The sequence below is a fragment of the Muscardinus avellanarius genome, assembly GCF_963383645.1.
Source record: "Muscardinus avellanarius genome assembly, chromosome: 1".
Classification (NCBI taxonomy): Eukaryota; Metazoa; Chordata; class Mammalia; order Rodentia; family Gliridae; genus Muscardinus; species Muscardinus avellanarius.
The window spans coordinates 150,277,689-150,299,635 of record NC_137786.1 but is presented as its reverse complement, the minus strand read 5'-3'; the positions used below and the strand labels follow the sequence as shown (position 1 = coordinate 150,299,635).

At 32.1% G+C, this 21,947-nt stretch overlaps 1 protein-coding gene across 2 annotated transcripts in view; it reads left to right on the top strand.

Moving 5' to 3' along the window:
• Nucleotides 1–21,947, top strand: part of DYNC2H1 (dynein cytoplasmic 2 heavy chain 1) — a gene marked incomplete at both ends in the record, with an annotated part of 293,921 nt that overhangs the window by 108,673 nt on the left and 163,301 nt on the right. For both annotated transcript variants that reach the window (XM_080694845.1, XM_080694844.1), the window contains 10 exons: nt 1,009–1,151; nt 3,768–3,852; nt 5,288–5,442; nt 5,629–5,766; nt 10,686–10,799; nt 11,400–11,560; nt 12,333–12,456; nt 13,236–13,357; nt 15,032–15,118; nt 20,053–20,179. In XM_080694845.1, coding sequence (XP_080550971.1) covers nt 1,009–1,151; nt 3,768–3,852; nt 5,288–5,442; nt 5,629–5,766; nt 10,686–10,799; nt 11,400–11,560; nt 12,333–12,456; nt 13,236–13,357; nt 15,032–15,118; nt 20,053–20,179 — 1,256 coding nt within the window. The remainder of the gene's footprint in view (nt 1–1,008; nt 1,152–3,767; nt 3,853–5,287; nt 5,443–5,628; nt 5,767–10,685; nt 10,800–11,399; nt 11,561–12,332; nt 12,457–13,235; nt 13,358–15,031; nt 15,119–20,052; nt 20,180–21,947) is intronic.

The following is a 21,947-nucleotide window of genomic DNA, read 5'->3' as shown; positions in this document are numbered from 1 at the left end:
TTAGTGCTATTTTAGTATCTCTTATCTTTAAAAACTATTAAAGTATTTAAATTGTACCATACTTTATAGTTTTGCTAAAAATATACATAACACAATTAATACACAATTAATACATAATTAATACACAAGCTGTGTTATGTGTACCATAGAAATCTTAAAATGAAATAAAAAACGGAGCAGTGATTACATCACCCAGACATTACTATACTTATATCCTTCAAGGATATTTTTCTGAATCTTTTCTCCTAGTGTGCACACATACAAACACTCACACAAGTTTTTATTAACCAAAATAAAAATATACCACAATATTATTTCATAACTTATTATTCTTGTCAATAGTTCTTAATATTTGATCTCATGAATTTTTTTTTGTTGTTGTTGTTATTGTACTGGGGTTCCTGGAAGCCCTTCTACCTCTGAGCTATATACTCCCAGACCTGTTTTATATTTTTATTTGGAAACAGGGTCTCTAAAGCCAGAGAGGCTGGCTTCGAACCTGCGCGATCCTCCTGTCTCTGCCTCCTAAGCACGGGGATTACAAGTGTGTAACACCATGCCCAGCGATCTCATGAAATTTTAATCTCATGAAATCAGACCATATATATTTACTGATATTTTTATTATTTTTTATCAGATTTTTTATTTTATATATATATTTTATTAGTGCATAGTATTTATACATCATAATGGGGTAAAAAACTTGTGTAGACATAAATGTACGCATCACCTAGCCAGCTCCCAACCAGTCCCCACCTCATTCCCTTCCCAACCCTCCCCTCCATGCTTGGTTTAGTGGTTGACTTCGATATGAATAAGTACATCATGCACTTTAAAGAGTTTCCTTCTCCCCTCGTCCCAGCCCCACAGTTAGGTTGCCTTATTTGCTCCTCTATAGCATCTTCTTTTTCACCTGGAGTTCCTCCTATGACCCCTTTCACCCTAGCTTTCACATATTAGGGAAAGTTATTATTATATGCTATTATAATTTTCTTATTTTTTATTTAGGAATTCAGCAAAACTTGCATGTTGTCTTGATAATGGATTCTGCAAATTTAAACTTCATAATAAATTGTGAGAGTAATCCAGCTTTACATAAGAAATGCCAAGTATTGTGGATGGAAGGCTGGTCAGATAGCAGTATGAAAAAAGTAAGTTTTACATTTAAATATGAAAATAAAAATATACCTAAAATTAAAATAATTTTGATGTTCTTGTTTTCACAGCTTCTCTTTGTTGTTAGTTTTAACATTACCTGAGTTGTGGTTATATTTGAAAATATCTCTATTTTTGTTTTATTCTTATATGATGGTTGAGTATAGGATTTTAAACTGAGGATTGTGTTCTTTATTGAAGAACAAAGAGATAACTATATTAAAAATGTATGCCTTTAAATTTCTAGCCTATCATAGGCTAGCCCAGAATTAAAAAAAAATCACAGCAATAATTTTACTAGTTAAAAAATTTTAGCTGTGCATGGTGCATGCTTGTAATCCCAGTATTCGGGAGGCTAAGACAGGAGGATCATGGTTTGCAGTCAGCCTCAGCTACTTTCTGAGGCCCTTTGCAACTCAGTGAGACCCTGTTTCAAAATAAAGAATAAAAAGTAGGACTGGGGGTGTAGCTCAGAGTAGAATGCCTCTGGGTTCCATCCATAGTACCGGAAAAAAAAATTTAAATTCTTTTTTAAGAAAATTTATCATTTCTATGTGATATGTTTGGATGGGAATGATTTAAAGCATGAAGTCATAGTGCCATCTTAACTAGAAGCCTCTTGTTTTGCTTATTTTGAATAAATAATTTTCAAGATCATACTTTGAACAATATTCATATTTAAAATCATTCATTTTTATATTTTTATAATAGAAATACAGATCCATGCCTTTTGTGATTCAGAGTAAAGGAGATAACAGACAAGTTTTTATAGATGAGATCATATATTAGTTATATTTCAGTAAGTAGATAATGAGGAAAGGCATTTTAATTTCAGGGATCACATGAAAAGAGGCATTTAATAGAAGTAATTATTGGATGCTTAATATACACCACTGTTTTATATATTGAAGAAATGTCCTCTGGATTTTTGCATTCTTGATAGAGAAAACTGGGGGAAGCATTCTAGGTGAAGATCTTGACATAAAAGTGTGTCTGATGTTTTGGATCAGCAAGAAGCCACTTCACTGGGAGTGGAGTGATTAAAGGAGAATGTAGGAAAAGAAAAAGGAGAACAGTTAGGGTGGCTTTCTGTCAGCCATTAAAAGGATTTTTAGTTTTTCTCGCTGGGCGTGGTGGCACTTGCTTGTAATCCCAGTATTTGGGAGGCTGAGACAGGAGGATCATTGCTTGCGGACAGCCTCAGCTACTTAGTGAGGCTCTTTGCAACTCAACGAGTCCCTGTTTCAAAATAAAGAATAAAAAATAGGGCAGGGGATGTAGCTCAGAGGTAGAATGCCCCTGGGTTCCATCCCAACACCCGAAAATAAAAAAAAAAGATTTTTAGCTTTTCTGGAAACCTTAATTCAGACACTTTTGGGCAAAAAATGTTGATTCCATTTTTTTCCTTCATGTTGTTAGAAATTGATCCCAGGGACATTCCACCTCTAAGTTATACTCCAGCCCTATTTTATTTTTTATTTGGAGACAGGATCTCACTAAGTTGTTGAGAGCCTAGCTAAGTTGGGGAGGCAGGCCCCAAACCTGTGATCCTCTTGTTTTAGTCTCCCAAGTAGTGAGATTACAGATGTGTGCTACCTTACCTGGCCTGACTCATGTTTTATTTTAAAGGGGTCCACAGGATCCAATCAACAAAAACTGTAACTATTATATAAGTATTATATAATTTGTATATATTTAACTTGATATATTTAATATATAAAAATCATATCTATGTATATATAGTAGATATAATAGATGAAAATAATGTGATTTAATAAGCTTAATATGGATATTAAGCTCATTTTAGAAATTGCTAATATTTTCTCAAAAGAGGGATAATGGAGGCAAAGGGAATGTAGGCAAATCCAGGCAGGAAAATTTTGCTCAGGTAGGAAATGGTTTAGGGATAGACTATTTTAAGGAAGTGAGTTCTCAAATAAGCACATTACCATTGACTTGAAAATATCATTTCAAAATATTTTCATAGAGGATTAACTGTTTTTTTCAGAAATCACTGAAGATAGTTGAGAAAAAAAGCATAACTCCCTCGCTCAAAAACTATAGCACCTTTTCATATTGCAGTAGTTAAGGGTTTGTTTTTTTTTTTTTTTTTTTTGCTTGTATTTTAATCAGTCTTAGATGATCTAAATACCTGGAATACAAAAGGCATTTTATTAGTTGTATGCCAAATAAAATGTTTTATTTTAATAATTATATGACCTCTAGTAATATTTTGTAATTCAATACAAATTGAAATACCTTTCATTTCATTTTCAAGTGAGATTTTTGAGCTTTTGCCATTAATTTGAAATCAGTTAATGGTTGATGCATGTCAAAATGTCTAGTAAAATAATGTCTTCTAAAGATTTACCTTTTTTCTCTTAATCTGTAAAGAAGAAAAATACAATTGATACTGTCTTTTTTTGTGTTAAATTTTCTTTACCTTTGATATTGGATCTACTTATACCTTTCCATATGAATTTGTGTATTTATTTGTTTCTGTGGTTCTGGGGATAGGACCCAGGGCTTTCCACATGCTAGGCAGGCACTCTACCACAGAGTCATACTGAAAGTCCTGATTTGAATTTTTAAAAATTTTCTATATATTTTAGATCCCTGAAATGTTATTCGGTGAAACAAATGGTGAAGAGAAATATGGTGATAAAAAAAGAAAAGATGAAAAGAAAAAAAGTTCAGGTAGCATTTTGATAAATTAACTTTGTTTGATTTTTATTTATGAAATAATTGACATTTTTCTGATATATTCTCATTACAGATATGTGAGGTTATGAATTTGTATAATATTAACTCTAAAATAGGTTGCTTATTTAAACAAGATTTCAAAGTCCTTTTAAATTAATGTTTATTTAGTATAAATAACAAAATATCTATATTTTGAATTTGAGAAATTCAAAAATTATTTTTCTGATTGAGTAGTCTGAAGTTCAAAATAATATTTTTTAGAGTCCTTAACTATTAGCCTAAACTTTTCATATTAGTGATAAAATCTTGTCAGTTAATTCAAAAGACTCAATCCAAACCCAGAATTGTTTTATGATATTCTTGGTGTATGGACACAATATTTTCTTAACTATAATACTTGAAAAGGAATGAAGAAGTAATACAGGCATTTTTTTTTTGAACTATAAATAGCCTAAAGGCCAGAAAAATAGTCTGTATAAATCATAGGGTAATAGCTAAAAGGGAGAAGATTGGCAAGGACAGTAGTGAATAGTCTTCCACATTATGCTGAGTTAGCATACAAATTTATAGTTGATTTGAGATTATTGAAATATTTTAATAGGGATGCAATCTTGTTTTAGAAATGGAAATCTTTAGGTTCTTCCTTTCTTTCAGTTGTTAGAAAATAGATTGGTATAGGGAGAAACTGAAGGCAACTAGAATACTATGCAGATAGAAGACCTATGTAATCTATAAAGGAGACATGATAAGATTAAGGCCTGAACCAAGGAAGGGGTAAGAGTGGAGGAGAAAGTCTGGTTTTGGGGATATTCGATGATTTAAATGGGAGTTGACTCTGAATGGCTGGCCTACAAAGAATAAAGAGGAGGATTCAGGGAATTTTTACAGAGATCTGGCTTGGAGTACTCACTGGAAGTTGATGTAGTAGAGAATACAGGGGAAAATTTAGTGTGTTAAAGGAATACAATGTGTTTAATCCTGAATATATTGAATCTAATGTGAACTTTTCAAATTTTTGGCTTTTGAAGTCTTGTTTATTCCTTTGCAAAATGGGAATAGATAGGTGGTATTTGGTTCGGGATCTCTTTTCTATTTAAGTAGAATTTATTGCGTTTACATTTCAATTGAATGTGTTATATAGTCCTAATTAATTTGTGTTATGTCAACATGTAGATTTTTCTTACAACAATAAAAATGTTCAAGGAAAATAGAAAACAGGAGAAGGATGGGGAGCCACTGACACTATATAATTCAGATTATTAAGGAAGATGAGAATTGTGAATAGATGTTTAGGAATTCCTGTGCATTTTTAAGGAGAGATAATATTTGTAACTGTAGAGGATGGGAGTTTTTAACATTAAACAAATATAATTAAGATTTTCAAAATTTTAATGAATCATAATTATGTAATTTTTTTGTCTTTTTCTAGTTGACTCTGACTTTCTAAAATCATTTTTACTAATCCATGAGTCTTGTAAAGCATATGGTGCCACCCCGAGTCGGTATATGACCTTTCTACATGTATACTCTGCCATTAGTAGCAGCAAAAAAAAGGAATTATTAAAAAGACAGAGTCATTTACAGGTAAAATATTGGTGATCATAACAGTAAGGAGAAAAGCTAAGTCTACTTGCTAGTCTACTTGCTAATGATTCATATGTACCCACTTAATGTGTTCACTCGCTCAGTCTTTCTTAAAGGGTTTTATTTACTATGTGTGTTTGAAGGTTCTCTTTTTAATATTGCTAATTAATTTTTTTATTGATTTAGGCTGGGGTATCTAAATTAAATGAAGCTAAAGCTCTTGTGGATGAACTGAACAGAAAAGCTGGAGAACAAAGTATATTACTTAAAACTAAGCAAGATGAAGCAGATGCCGCCCTTCAAGAGATTACAGTATCAATGCAGGTAATTTTTGAGTGAATGGAAAAATGCAAAACAATACAGAAAGTATAAATGCCTAAATGTTAGATTTTAAAAATAGTGTTTATCCATACTGAGTCAGATTGATTCAGACTTGTGCTTTTTTGGAAGAGTTGATCAGTGTTTATAATCAGCTCAGTCACCACAATTGATCAAATGCTTATTTTTTTATTTTTATTTTTGTTGGTACTGGGGTTACTGAAAGCCCTTCTACCTCTAGGCTTGTATTTAACTCCAATGGTTTATATATCTGCCTTTAGAACAGTACTACACTGTTTCAATTATTGTAGCTTTATATGGTTTAAATCAGAAAATATATATCTTCTAGCTTTGTTCTTTTTCAAGATTGTTGTGGGTATCTAGAGTCCATATTCCATATTAGGATAGATTTTTTTTCTGAAAAATAAATATATAAATATATGATAGTTTCACCAAAAAAAATAGAAAAAAATATTCTCTTGGTAAGAAAGAAAGTAAAAAGAAATATTGAAATGTTATCTTTAAGTCATCAAAAGCTTGGTATCAGACAAATGAAACTGTTATGTGAGATTATCATTTTTAATTTTGGATAAATTGCTATAATACTAGATGTCAACCACTAAGCCAAGCATGGGAGGGAGGGATGGGGAGAGAATGGGGTGGGGATCGGGTGGGGGCTGACTGGGCGATGTGTGCATGTATGTCTACAAAAGTTTGTATCCCACTATGATGTATGAATACAGTGCACCAATAAAAAAATTAAAAAAATTGTCAGTGCCATCTCCTTGAATATATCTCACATGTGCATACAACATTTATGTGGCGAATATTGTCAGTAGTTACTACTCTAATGCCTCTTAACATTTAATATTTTAAAGACTAATGGATATATCTCATAAAGGTAAGGCACAAAAAGTCTTAAAATAATAAAGTTGGAAGGATTTAGGGTTGTGGGGTGTGTGTGTGTGTGTGTGTGTGTGTGTGTGTGTGTGTTACTGGGGATTGAATTCAGGAGCATTCTACCTCTGGTTTACACATCCAGCCCTCTTTGTTTTTATTTTGAAACAGGGTCCCACTAGATTGATGAGAGTGTCACTCCTTGCTGAGGCAGTCCTAAAAACTGAGATCCTCCTGTCTTAGCCTCTCAAACACAGGAATTAACCTCTGCATGCTTGTAATCCCAGCGCTTGGGAGGCTGTGACAGGAGGATTGCCCAGGTTCAAAGCCAGCCTCAGCTACTTAGTGAGGTTCTCAGCAACGTAGTGAGACCCTGTTTCCAAATTAAGTATATAGAATAGGTCTGGGAGTATAGCCTGGAGGTAGAAAAAGCCCCTGGCTTCTACCCCCAGTACCACCAAAAAACAAAAAGCAAACAAACAAACAAACAAAACTCAAACCAACCCAGAAATTATAGGTGTGCACCACCATGCCTGGGAAGGACTTAGAATTTCAAGACTTGCTGTAAGGCTCTAGTTATTGAGACAGATATTCGTATAATATTGGGACTGGAGAACATTGGGAGAATATAGAGTCCAGAAATAGACATGTACATAAAAGGGCAATTGATTTTATACAAAAATTCAATTAACTAGGAAAAGGATAGTTTTTTTTTTAAAAAAATGGTGCTGGGTAACTGGATATTCATATATAAAGAAAAAATTCTAGATAAAGATCACAGCATTAAACGTAAAACTTTAGAAGAAAACATAGGGGAAATTATGTTGGGTAAGGCAAAAACTTCTTATATGTGATGCTAAAATATATAAAGAAAAAATGTTAAATTAGACTATCAAAATCTTAAAAATTCTCCCAGCGTGATGGTGCACGGTTGTAATTCCCGCGCTTGAGAGGCAGAGACAGGAGGATCGCGCTGGTTTGAAGCCAGCCGTGTTGGCTTAAGAGACCCTGTTTCCAAATAAATATATAAAATAGGTCTGGAAATGTAGCCCGGAGGTAGGAGGGTTTCCAGGAACCCCAGTACCACCAAAAAAAAAAAAAAAAAATTTTAAATTATCTCGTAACTAAATTATGTAATTAGAAGATAAGCCAAAGGCATAGAGAAAATACTTATAAAACATATTATGAGGGACTTGTATTCAGAATATATAAAAAGTATTTTAACTCAATATTATTTTTTCAAAAAAGAAATCGGTGGGTATTGGATAAGGGCTAATTGGGTGATGTGAGCATGTATATCTCTACCATCTTGTACCCCACTAAGATGTATGACTACAATACATCAATAAAAAAAATTAAAAAGAGCCATTCATTTAGTAATATGCAAAAGATTTGAATGGAACCTTCACAAAAGATATGTGAAGAGCTACTAATGTGAAAGATGCTCAACATCACTAATCATCAAGGAAGTGTAAATTACAACCAAAGTGAGATACCACCTCACGTTGACTACCTGGGTAAAAATTAACAGACTGCGAATATGAAATGCTGAAAGGATGGGGAGTATTTGGAACTCTCGTAATTGTACAAAATAGTACAACCACTTTTCAAAGTTTTTGCAGTTTCTTTTAATGTTAAATATATACTTACCATGTAACCCGGCGATCCTATTTTTAGGTTGTTATCTAAGAGAGGTAAAAACAACATGTAATAACACTCAGAACCATTATGCTAATGCTAAAAGTAGACACAAAAATCTACATACAGTATAATATTCTTTGTATAAAATTATATAAACAAATTGTAATGATAGAAATCAGATTAGACATTTCCTAACCTCGCAAGTAGTATGTCAAACATATAAATGTAATTTTGAAACTATAAAAGTTTAGCATAATTTTTTTTCAAGGGCATCCTGGAACCAAATTATTTAAATTACTTAAAGCAGCTAGCCATTTAATTGGTAAAATATCCACTACTTCTTATTGTAAAAGAGTAATTTGAAATATCAAAAAGTTAAAGCTATATAAAGGATAACACTGTTGATCATTGTATGTTTATGAAAATCTTCAGCATCCTTTGTGCCTTGTGTATTGTCAGGCTTATTACCATTAGTAATATTTATTGAGTGTTATGCTACTCTTTGATTTGTTCTAAGGAATGTTTCTAAGACTGTAGTTGAAAATACGTAGCAGAAATCCAGAAGGAAAACTTAGAAGATAACAATTTTGGTTTTGTTTGGTATTTTTAAAAAGTACTGTCTGGAGATACAGCAACTTCAATTTTAGGTTCATTGCAAAAAAAAAGTATAATTAAATACTATAAAAACACCTGGATGTGGTGGTGCACGCTTGTAATCCCCCTGCTTGGGAGGCGGAGACAGGAGGATCACGCAGGTTCGAAGCCAGCCGTGCTGGCTTAAGAGACCCTGTTTCCAAATAAAAAAGTATAAAATAGGTCTGGGAGTGTAGTCCAGAGGTAGAAGGGTTTCCAGGAACTCTAGTACCACCTAAATAAATAAATAAATGCTATAAAACTCATTATAGTAACAAATCCAGAATTATTGGTTATTATCTTTCTCTTCTGAAAGATAATAAAGGAAGGAATACATAAGTTGGGCCCTGAAAGATTTCGAAATGTGGATATAGAGAGAAATACAAGACAGAAATGTTTGTGGAACGTAGGAAAGTTCCACTTGAGCTGATATCGTAATATACCAAGCGTTAGAATTGGAAAAGAAAAGTTGGTGATCAGTGATTCCTAATTTTGGTGTTAGAGTGGAAATACCTGGTTCCAAATTTTCTGTGCCCAAACTGCTCTCAGATCAAGTATATCAATATATTTGCCAGTAACAAATCATGCATTGGTAGTTTTTAAATTTCCAAAATGCTTATAATATGGTTAAGAAGCACAGTTGTAAGAAATCTTGAAATAGTTATTGATGAATTTCTTTGGTTTTCATTTAATATAAATAAACCAAAACATACATTTATAATATCAAACATTTGCCTTATTGTGGGAATCTAACACCTTGATTTTTGCATTCATGAGTGAAAGGGTCATATGATATTAATATATAATTTAATATTCTTTGAATCTTCACTCACTTTTTCCTAGATATTTGTTATCATATTATTAATGTTTCATGATTTCAATGAACTAGTGTCTAAGATAAAAGTAGTAGAACCACAAGCTTATATTAGTTATTTTGTAGGATTATTAGTTCTTATTTATATTATGCTTTTTTAGTTTCCTTATTTGTGACATGAGGATAATATTGACCTTCCATGGTTGTTTTAAATCTCAATATGTGTATTATTATAATCATTCAAAAATTATATATTATTCTGACTTGTTTAAATTTTATTTACATTGGCATTTATTGTTTTGTTAAGTGAAGAAAATAAAGCACAGAAATCTTACAGATCGTAAATATAGAGTAAATATGTCACTGGTTTATGGTCCTTTGGAAATGCTTATGACATAGATTCTAAAAGAATTTTAGAAAAATTTTTAATATAATGTTATCTTAAAATAAATTATTACCAATCTCACTAACATATGTAGCAGGAGGAGCAGGGTGTTGGATGTGGAGGGAAGTATGCAAAGAGCTGTGTGTATGTGTGCTTTTATCCACATTGAACCTTACCGTGATGTGTAGTTATAATGTACTAATAAAATAAACATTTAAAATGATAAGTTATAAAGCCGGGCGTGGTGGCGCACACTTGTCATCCAGCATTCGGGAGGCTGAGTCCGGAGGATCGCGGTTTGTGGACAGCCTCAGCTACTTAGTGAGGCCCTCCACAGCTTAGTGAGACCCGGTTTCAAAATAAATAAAAAATAGGGCAGGGGTTGTAGCTCAGAGGTAGAATGCCCCTGGGTTCCATCCCCAAGCCCGCAAAAAAAAAAAAAAAGATAAATAAATGAATGCATAAATAAAAATAAAATGATATATTATTGGTATCCTACTTTTAAATATTTAGTGCATTAAAATAGTTTAAATTGTCATTTAACTATTCCTATAGGATGCTAGTGAGCAAAAGACAGAACTTGAAAGACTGAAGCACAGAATAGCAGAAGAAGTTGTTAAAATTGAAGAAAGAAAAAATAAGATTGACGATGAATTAAAAGAAGTACAGGTAAGTTAAAAAATACAAAGATCCATCTATATTTTTGATTACCAGTTGTTTGAAGGAATTTAAACATTATTTATAGCTCAAATTATTTTCTAATAATAGTATTGTCTAAATAAGTAATAGTATTATCTAAAGAGGCATTCTACCAGAATATTCCTTATTTTTAAAAATGCAAGAAGAAAATCTTCCAAGGAAAGTAAGTGAATTTAAGATGCTAATTTAAAATAATGTTTTTTTTATATAAGCCTGTTTGTTTGATTGTAGAGGGAAAAATGTATTGTAGATAAACAAAGACAAATCATTAAACTTTCTCCAGAGTTGACTAAATTCCCAACTAGTCCTAAATTATTCAATCTCTTAAAATTGCATTGTCTTAAAACAAGTTAGGTTTCCAATTTAGAATGTTTTAGTTACAGTGGCATGATGCCTTATTTGTTCAACTTGAACATTTTTTGCTTGTGTTTTAAAGCATTTTTATATGTGAAAATAGAGAAGATTAGTAACTACAGTCATTTGAAGAAGATGACAAAAAGATTAGAATATTTGTAAAGAATTTTTGATTTGTTAAAATACATGTTTAAAAGTAAACTTTTTTTCTTTTAGCCTCTAGTTAATGAAGCTAAACTAGCAGTTGGAAACATTAAGCCAGAATCTCTTTCAGAAATTCGCTCACTGCGAATGCCACCTGATGTAATCCGAGACATTCTTGAAGGAGTTTTAAGGTTAATGGGTATCTTTGATACCTCTTGGGTGAGCATGAAAAGGTAGGTTTTTGAATTTATAAAAAATAGTATTTCCGCAATGAATTCTACTTTCTTTCATAGTTAATATATCTTTTATTTTTCAAACCAATCTTTATCTAAATATATGGTTATGTACCTTACCTGAAAATTTCAAGATATTCTATGTAATCATTTACTCATATCTATATATGCTTATTCCATAACTGTTGAAAGTTTCAAAAGAGGATGGAAAGTATACCTTGGAATGTTTCAGAAGTCTTATTAAATTTAGTAACTTTTTTGATCCCCACAAAGCATTCAGATTTACTGTGATTTATTAATAAAATCATAAATGCATAATCTTATAGTTATCAGGGAGTAGTGAGGAGAGATAGAGATAAAAAGTAGATAAGTTATAAATAATACAGGGATATAAATTAGAAAAGGGTGAGTATTAACTAACCATGGACCCATACAGCTTTAGGTTTCTCACACTGTTGGAGTTAGGAATGGTATTGATACTTATTCTGTGTTTGGAATATAGGTTGACAGTAAAGATTTTTCTCTTTTGATGTAGGAGAGGAAATTATAAATGCCTCAGAAAGAAATCAAAATATTTTCTTGTGTCTCCTAAAACATATACGTACCCAGCAGCTCACAAATATGGAGGTGGTTGGGATAAAAAGATTTTAATTCTAGAATTTTACTTCTTGCTATAGTTTATTAATGGACATTAGATAGACTGTAAAACTGACTTTTTCAAAACTATATATTTTCATTTAGCCTCATTGTAACTCATGTGCTTTAATTTTAGTTTCCTTGCTAAAAGAGGTGTGAGAGAAGACATTGCAACCTTTGATGCACGGAATATCCCAAAAGAAATAAGAGAGAGTGTTGAAGAACTTCTTTATAAAAATAAAGGGTCTTTTGATCCAAAAGTAAGTTATACCATAAATTATCTTTCCCATTCTACATAATATTCTAAATTTTAATATAAGATCTTTCGTCATTATGAGTTTTTGGAGCACCTAAAAACTAATATTAAAAAGCAAATTAGCAAACAAAAAGCTATAGGTATTATAGTTGGGAAACATTTACTAGAAAAATTAGATAAACTAGAATCCAAGTAGCAGGATATTTGTTACCCTAATTTCTTTCTGAATCTTAGTATTTGCTGTCAGTGTTAAATTTCCAACTTATTTTCATTTTACTTCTAGCTTTTTTGCTATGCTTTTCCTCCAGTATATTTGATATATAATAACATGTATCTGTATTAGGATGACTGCGTTAAATTATAGTGGACACCTTTAATTCTGTGGTTCTGGTGTTTTTTAGAGTATTATTCTTATTCAAAATATTATGTACATTTCTTTGACACGAATAAGAATAGCTTCACATTTGCTCTTATTATAGATAACATGTTTAGAAGAAAAAGAATTCATATTTCAATGTTGTAGATGGCACATGTATTCTTTATAAATGGGACTAATAGAATAAAACATCTTTATGTGAAAGATTTTATATGATTCAAAAATTATTTTATGCTAAAACTAGACTTTGTATTTTTAATCATAATAGGCCACTATGTTTTTATTTTAGCTATGAATAAAAACTTCATTAATTTAGTTTTTAAATATATGTCTAAATGAAGCATGTTAAATGAACTTTGCATTTGTTTGGAATTGATTCATGAATAATTCCTAATGGATTTTTTTAGAATGCTAAGCGTGCCAGTACTGCAGCTGCCCCTTTGGCTGCCTGGGTGAAAGCCAACGTACAGTACTCCCATGTCTTAGAACGAATTCAGCCTTTGGAAACTGAACAGGCAGGATTAGAATCGTAAGTGAAAGATAAAATATAAACAATTCTAACATTTATTCTCATCAGTTTTTGAGTTTGTCATATTATTTTTATTTATTTTTTCTCTATTTTTAAAAAGGAAGCTGACAGTGGTAAAACTTAAATACAACTTTAAAAGTAAACATCACAAAAGAAAAAAGCAATACAAGTTGGATAGTTGGACTTACTCACTTTTTCTCTGTCATGTTATTGGAAGGATAAATTGTCCCTTCAGAAATAGCCAAAGCTTTATAAAATAATGATAATAAAAGTATATAAACAGGGTTTTGGAATTTAGGGCTTGTATATAGGTTTTCATCATGTAAATTCTAGGAAATGTTCAGGATATAGTTTCCAAAATAGTGTCTAGGCAGGTAGGAGTATGATTTAACCATTTGCTGTTTTGAGTTTAGTCGTCTAACTTACTATCATTGCTTAGTCAGAATTATATTTTATCTCTTTTGTTCTAAAAGAGGTTTGCTTTGTTCTTGATTGTTCAATTTTTTACATTTTTAACTTCGCACTCTGGACAGATTTTAGCCTTTTTATTTTTTTCAGTATAACCCAAAGTATAAAGGAGGGGAGGATACCAGAACAGCAGCCCCACTTCACAGTTAATTACTAACAGACAATGAAGTCCTGCACATTTAATGGAATTTCAGAATATGTGGTTTGGGCTGCTTGACTGTTAATCTTGGCTGAGTAGTCGAGTGCAATGGCCAGTATGGGAACTCCTTATATTTGGGAATAATTTTTAGAGGGAGGGTACTACTCATTTTTCTCTAAAAGACTCTTCAGATCTGTGTAGGGTATGGGTAGTGGTGGTTGGAGTTGAATGGGTTGTAAGATATCTTGCTGCATTCTGGGTTAGCTTAAAAGAAGACTGCTTTCAGTGAGAGAGAAAATTTGAGGTCAAACTTTGTAATATCAGCTATTAAGCCTCTGTAGTAGCTTTATCGTTATGTTCATAGGTACCTGTTATTGTTTACATTTTCTGAGTGTTTTGGAAATCTGCTGGGTTTTCTTTTTGTTTCTTTTCTTTTATCTTCTTTTCTTTTCTTTTTTTTATACTGGAGATTGAACCCAGGGGTGTTCTACCACTGAGCTATACTCACAGACCTTTTATTTTTTATTTGAAACAGGATCTCACAGTGTTGCTGAGGGTCTAGCTAAGTTGCTGAGGCTGGCCTAGAACCTGTGATCATACTGTCTCCTGGACAATTCTGCTTTTTAAAATACTCTTTCATGTAGTTATTTAGCTCTTTGTGTTCTGTATGTAATTTATTACTTTTTAAAATGTAATTGAAATGTATCCCTTGCTATACTTTCTGTTATCTTTACCTTTGTCATATGCAGCTTTATTATTCCTTTGGTTTCATTTTCGTAGGGCTTTGGAAAAGAGGAAAGATAAATTAATATATTTACCATTTTTATCCAGAAGTCTACATGCACTAGTGATTTTTAATATAAAATCCTAAAAGTGTATGATTGTTATGTTAAATAAAACACTTTTAATTTTAGCATTGCTTCTCAAATTAAACACTAATAAAAATATTATAGTATTGACCTATTGATGGTCTTATTGTCATATTTTGACTGTAAGATTGTATTTTAAAATATTTATTTAATATTAAAATCTAAATGACAGTGACATAATATTGGATTATATTCTAGGAATTTGAAGAAAACTGAAGACAGAAAAAAGAAACTAGAGGAACTTCTTAATTCTGTTGGTCAAAAGGTATCAGAACTCAAAGAGAAGTGAGTCAAATTTTGAATTATACTTTAGATTACTTGAAATATATACCTCAACAGACTTTAAATTTTGAAAATTGTAGTCACAATCATTGTTGTTAATTCTTTTTAAATATATCAGTCTAAAATCTGGAAGGGTACAGAATAATGGAAACCCTTCTACCTTCGGGCTACACTCCCAGACCTATTTTTTTTATTTTTATTTGGAAACAGGGTCTCTTAAGCCAGCACGGCTGGCTTTGAGCCAGTGTGATCCTCCTTTCTCCGTCTCCCAAGCGCGGGGATTACAAGCGTGCGCCACCATGCCCGGCTAGAAGACATTTTTTAAAGAAAAATTTTGCTTAGAATGAAAATCTTTTGTCTGCATTTGTATAGCTAATGCTACATAAATTCTCAAACACTAGTAACTTAATAGAATAATAGGGATTTAATGTAATGAATTAATATTAATGCTGGGAGTCTTTACATTTGACATTCCTCTTTATTTTCTTTCATGTGTACGTAAATGTATTGATATGTTGGCTTGAACCCAGGGGCATTCTACCTCTTCTAACATATACTTCCAACCATATTTTATTTTGAAAGAGTCTCATTAAGCTGCTAAAATTTAAGGCTGTCCTTGAACCTGAAAACCTGACCCTCCTATCTTAGCTTCCCAAGTACTGGGATTGTGGGCATGTGCTACCATGCCTGCCTTTCTTTTTATTTTGACTTTAAGATTTAAAATTTCTTTGTGTCATATGATGTGATTACCAGCTATTCTATAAACTTTCCAAGAGTACATTATCATGTCAGAAAACTTCTATATTCTTAAGGTTTTTTTCTATTTGATGTTGAATAAAACCTTCCTCATGCAGATATTATATTTATACTTAAGGATACTTCATGAATGTGATTTATGGCAAAGATTTCTATGTATCTGTGGGTGACTGTGATTGCTATTTAGTGTGGGAGTTATTATAAATATAGGAATATTTTCTTTTAAGATTGTGAAAAGTTGGAAAGCTGGAGAATATATGATTAAATATACTATATGTTATGGTTGCTTTTAGTTTTATGAGAGTAATACTTTTCTATAAACTATAGTTTTTTTTTGTACTGAGAAACCCAAGACCTTGCACATGCTAGACAAGTGTTCTACCATCAATCTATACCCCTAGCTGCCTACAGATTTTTTTTAAATGGTATTTTTATGTTTTGTTTTTTGTTTTTGTTTTTGGAAGAAAGAATTACTGTACCAAGAAAAAAATTTAGGTTCTCAATACTATGATTTTTTTTTTCTGTATGTTCAGGAAAAAATTTTCTGTCTCTCTTTCTGTGTGTGTGTGTGTGTGTGTGTGTGTGTGTGTGTGTGTGTGTGTATTCTAAATATATGTCCTTAGCTAGGTATGGTGTGCACCCTTGTAATTCCAGTACTTGATAGGCTGAGACAGCAAGATTACAGGTTTGAGGCCAGTGTGCAGTAACATAGTGAGACCCTGTTATTAATCTTTAAAAAGATTAATAAATAGGAAGAACTGGGGATGTAGTGATAGAATGCCCCTGGGATGGATATATATATATATATATATGTATATATATATAATATTTCTCTATAAGTAAATATGTTTACTTAGGAATATTTTATTAAGAATATTTTTTACTATAGGAATATTTTATGCTTTATAATTTATGCTTAATCATGTCTATATAATATATAATCCAATATATAATGCATATGACATATATATATATATAACTTATAGAGAAGAAAGAAATCCTCAAATTCATAAATACTGTGTTTTTAATTTTTTATGTTAGAAATTTAGAAAAGAAATCACCTTATTTTTTTCTGAGTATTATTATAGAAGCATAAAGAAAATATATATTATCATTGTCATTTGCTCAAGTCAATACTGAATATTCAGCTAATTTATAAATTGTATTGAGTAATTTGTGTTTGATAGCAATGATTTGACTCCATTTTTCATTCAATTGCTATGTCAGGTTTGTACTACGCATTTTATGTATTTATTTTCTTATTCCTTAAAGCAATGCTGTAGGTAGATATTATTATTCTCTTTTTCATATTAGATTAGAAAGGTTTATTTGGCTAAAGGTGAGCAGGTAATAAATGACTAAGCCAGAATTTGATTTTAGATTTATCTAATTTCATAAAGTTCCAGTTTATATCCATTATGCTATATTACCAATACTTTGGAAAAAGTATTAACAAAAATCTTTGTAATTAACTTTTAGTTTTAAGTGAACACAATGACCTTTCCATTGTATAGTCATCAAGAATGAACTAACTGGACACGGTGGTACATGCTTGTGATCTTAGCTAATCAGGAGGCTGAGGCTGAAAGATTGCAAATTCCAGTATACCTTCAGCAACTTAGGGAGATCCTGTCACAAAAAAATAAATAAATAAAAAAGAATTGGGATGGAGCTTAGTTGTAAACAAGCAAAAAACACAAAAAACTCTTTTGGTTCAATCACACCACACACACACACACACACACACACACACACACACACACACACACACACACACACTGGAGATGTCACTTGATCAGTGCTGAAGTGCCTCTGGTTCAAACCCCAGTACCGCAGAAAAAGTAGAAAAAAAACCCAAAAAACTAATGCTCTAATGCTGGTCACCATGATTCTACTTCTCATGGTCCTTAAGTTTTAATCAGTTCTGGTCTATGGCAGTCTTATTTTTTTAGATACCAATAAAGAATAGGGGAATTGAAAAAGAAGCATTATCTGTCAATTCTAATTTGACAAAATTAAGGAGAGGTTTGGCTGTTTTTATTCAACTTGTTCAGAAATCTGCAAGTTGATTTAATTTAAATATTTTTTTGTAAAGCCAGGCACAAGGTTGTTATTAATTTGTTACAGTGATAAAGACACAGTTTTCTGTTTCTAGGTTCTGATGAGCAGCATCATACAATGGAACTTTATGAGTTGATGGGAATATTCTATAATCTGTGCTGTGTAGTATGGGAGCAAATAGCCATATGTGACTACTGAGTACCTACAATCTCTCTCTCCTTTCTCTGTGTGTGTGTGTGTGTGTGTGTGTGTGTGTGTGTGTGTGTATACACACACACATACATATATATATATACATATATCTCTCTGTATATATATGTGTGTGTATACATACATATATACTTGACTTTTTATTTTATTTATCTTTGATTAACCTAATAGCTATATGTAGCTAGTGGCTATTATATTGGACAGCTCAGTTCTAAAGTTTTATGTCTAGGGGAGGAAAGAAAAGAGTAGAGGGGCAATAACATGTACTGTAAAGTGCATGGAACTTAATGTTCCATTAAGTAGGCATACTTCTATGTGAGTTTTATGTTTGTTTTATTTATATATTTTTGTGGTACTGGGGATTAAATTCCAGGGAATTCTACCTCTGAGCTACACACCCAGCCCTATTTTTAAAAAATTTATTATGAAGCAGGATCTCACTAAGTTGATGAGTCTCACTACTTGTTGAGGCTGTCATCAAACCTGTGATCCTCCTGTCTCAGCCTCCCAAGTACTAGGATTACAGGTGTGTGTTAAAATGCCCAGCTTTTGTATGCAAATTTTAAATCTGCTACTGATGACTAGTGAAACCTTGTGCAATAACTTCTTTCTAAGTTTCCATACTTGTAATATAAAAAGTATAATGCAAATATAACTTTTTGTAATTGTTTTTAGGACTAAGTGAAATGCTATTTTTAAAAACTGTTCAGTATAATTCTGAACATATTATAGGCTCTTAGATATTTATTGAATGACTATATAGAATAAAAATGTTACATTAAGTAAAATAGTAAAATTTACAAGTAATTCCAAAAACTTTTTCAAAAGAATTTTCAACTTTGGCAAATATGCACTAAAGACGGGATTATATATGATGGACTGGATATTTGAGATGAATTTTGAAATTATATTTATATCTTTGCTAGGTAGATGCTTAAGAGGATTTGGGTGAGGCTTCAAATAGGCATAAGGGATTAGTTGGAAAATATTCCAGGAAAATGCAACATCCTGAGGAACACAAGAGATAAAGGATATGACATTTTCTGACAATATAAACATTTTCAGATATTGACATATATTTTTGTTGGATTGGAATAGAAAGAAATTAGATAGATCTGATCAATCTCAGAACAGCGCTTTAAATGACATATTGAGAAATTTGTATATAATGTAGGAGGATATGGTAGCCTGCTTTTTTGAGGTATAAAATGATACACTCTAGATGTATGTGTTGGTATGTTTGTTTTATTAAATATATATGCATATTTTTGTTACTCAGGAGTAAACTTGGGCATTCTACCTCCGTGCTACACCCTCACCCCTAATTTTAATTAATTAATTAATTTATTTATTTATTTATTTTTTGCAGTGCTGGGGTTGAACCCAGGGGCATTCTCTTTCTGAGTTACATACCCAGTCCTATTTTTTAGTCTTTATACTTTTTGAAACAGGATCTCACTGAGTTGCGAGGGGCCTTGCTAAGTAGCTGAGGCTGTCTGTGAACTGAAAAACTTCCATCTTGGCCTTCCAAATGCTGGGATTGCAAGCATATGCCACCACACATGACTTTTATTTATTTATTTATTTATTTATTTATTTATTCATTTATTTTATCCTTTATATAGAAACAAAAGCCTAAACATGTAGGTATGCCCCCAATCTTTGAGAGAGGATCTCACTAAGTTGTAGAGGGCCTCACCAAGTAGCTATGAACCTGCAATCCTCCTGTCCCACCCTCCCAAGTACTAGGATTACACGTGTGCACCACCATGTCTGACTTATTAATGATATTTTGCACAGAGGAATTATAATTAAATTATGACATAAAGAATACTTAATTACCCAATGCTAATATCTTTAAATATCTCTAAATCCTTTTTGTTTTTAATTAAACTGTAGTGTTTTTATAGATTTCAGAGCAGGACTTCAGAAGCTGCCAAACTTGAAGCTGAAGTAAACAAAGCACAGGAAACAATCAGAGCTGCAGAAGTCTTAATTAATCAGCTTGACAGAGAACACAAAAGATGGAATGCCCAGGTTTGTCTGAGATCAGAGTCATAAGGTCTCCCTTTATAACACAGAAAACCCATGATATGTTGTGTGTGTAGAGTGAGAGAGAGTGAGAGTGATCTGATGGAAAGAGTATTCCATAGAGACTTTTTTGAATTTACCTGTACTAGGAGAATAATTTTAGGATTCAACACTATTGGGCATTTATTTCTTTTTTTTTTAATGTTCAATTATATCGACTTTGGTAGTTTTATTTTTCTTGCTTTTGTTTGTTTAACCAGTTTCTTTCTCTCCTCTGATCCTTCTCATCTCCTCACCCAATAATACTAATTATCTTCAGTATTTCCTTCTTCAGCTCTTTTTTTCCTGAAATGGAACAAAGTTTTCTCTCGTCCAGTCTTAATATCATCTATTACCATGGTGATGATGAGAGCCATATTTCATACAGAATTCAAAATTCATAATTCCATCTACACTTGAGACATTTGCATTTATTTGTCTCTTAGGAAGCCAAATGCAAATATGTAAATTAATGTTTCTTTTTCTCATTCCAAATCTCCTTTAATTTGTAATTTCCTGAAGCCATATTTTTTATAGTCATCAAAATGAAAAGCCTTGCTGAATGTGGTAGGTAAATCCAGTATTTGGGAGCTGAAACAGGAGGATCACAAGTTCCAGCCAGCCTCAGCAACTTGGCAAGGTCCTCAACAACTCAGCAAGACCCAGCTTCAGAAAAAAAAAAAAAAATAGAGAAATTGAAAGGGCAAAAGGTCTAGGAATGGATTTCAGATTTAGGATGTGCTTCGGTTCAATCCCCAGCACCAAAAAAAAAAAAAAAAAAAAAACCTCTGGGTTATCTTAGACTCTTCCTTTTTTAATTGTTATAACTATTTGTAAATGTTCTTCATATATGTCTTCTGTCTTAAAGGCCAATCTTTTAATTTCCTCATCTGGGCTCTCCTAACTTATCTCCCTTTTATCTAACCATCAATTAGTTCATCCTTCATTTGCCAGCTGAATTATATATAATTAAGATATATAATTAAGATTTGTAATGCTTTTACAAATATATTACAATTATACATTGTAGTAAATTTCAGTATCATACAAACATACAGGCACACAGCTCTGGTTTATTTTCTTGAGCGTCCCACCCAGCTCCCGCCTCCTCCTCCTCATACATGTTAACGAAATTGGTAATAATACCATAATATATTGCCATAGTATTATAAGAACTTTTTCCTTACATAATCTTCCTTTTCCCCTTCTTTAATTTTCTCCCTAGTCTCCTCCCATGTTTCTACAGGTTTTTCTTCACATTATTTAAAGTCCTTTACGTTTCCCTTTGCTCTTTAGCTTTCATGTGTGAGAGAAAACATAATGCCTTTGGCATTCTGAGATTGTCTGATCCATCTCACCGAGCATAATATTCTAAAGTTCCATCCATGTTCCTGCAAGTGACATGATTTTGTTCTTCTATATGGCTGAATAGATTTGTTTTTTGGTACTGGGGATTGAACCCAGGGTTATTCTAGCTTCAAGATACACCCCAGCCCTATTTTAATTTTTTTTTTATTTTGAAACAGGGTCTCACTAAGTTGCTTAGGGTCTAGGTAAGTTGCTTAGGCTGATCTTGAACCTGTAATCCTCCTGTCTCAGCCTCTCAAATGCTTGGATTACAGACATGCACCATCATTCCTGGAATGGCTGAATAGAACCTTATTATATGTATAAACCGCATTTTTCAATATCCATCTGTTGATGGCAGTACTGGTTGGTTCCACAATTTGGCTAT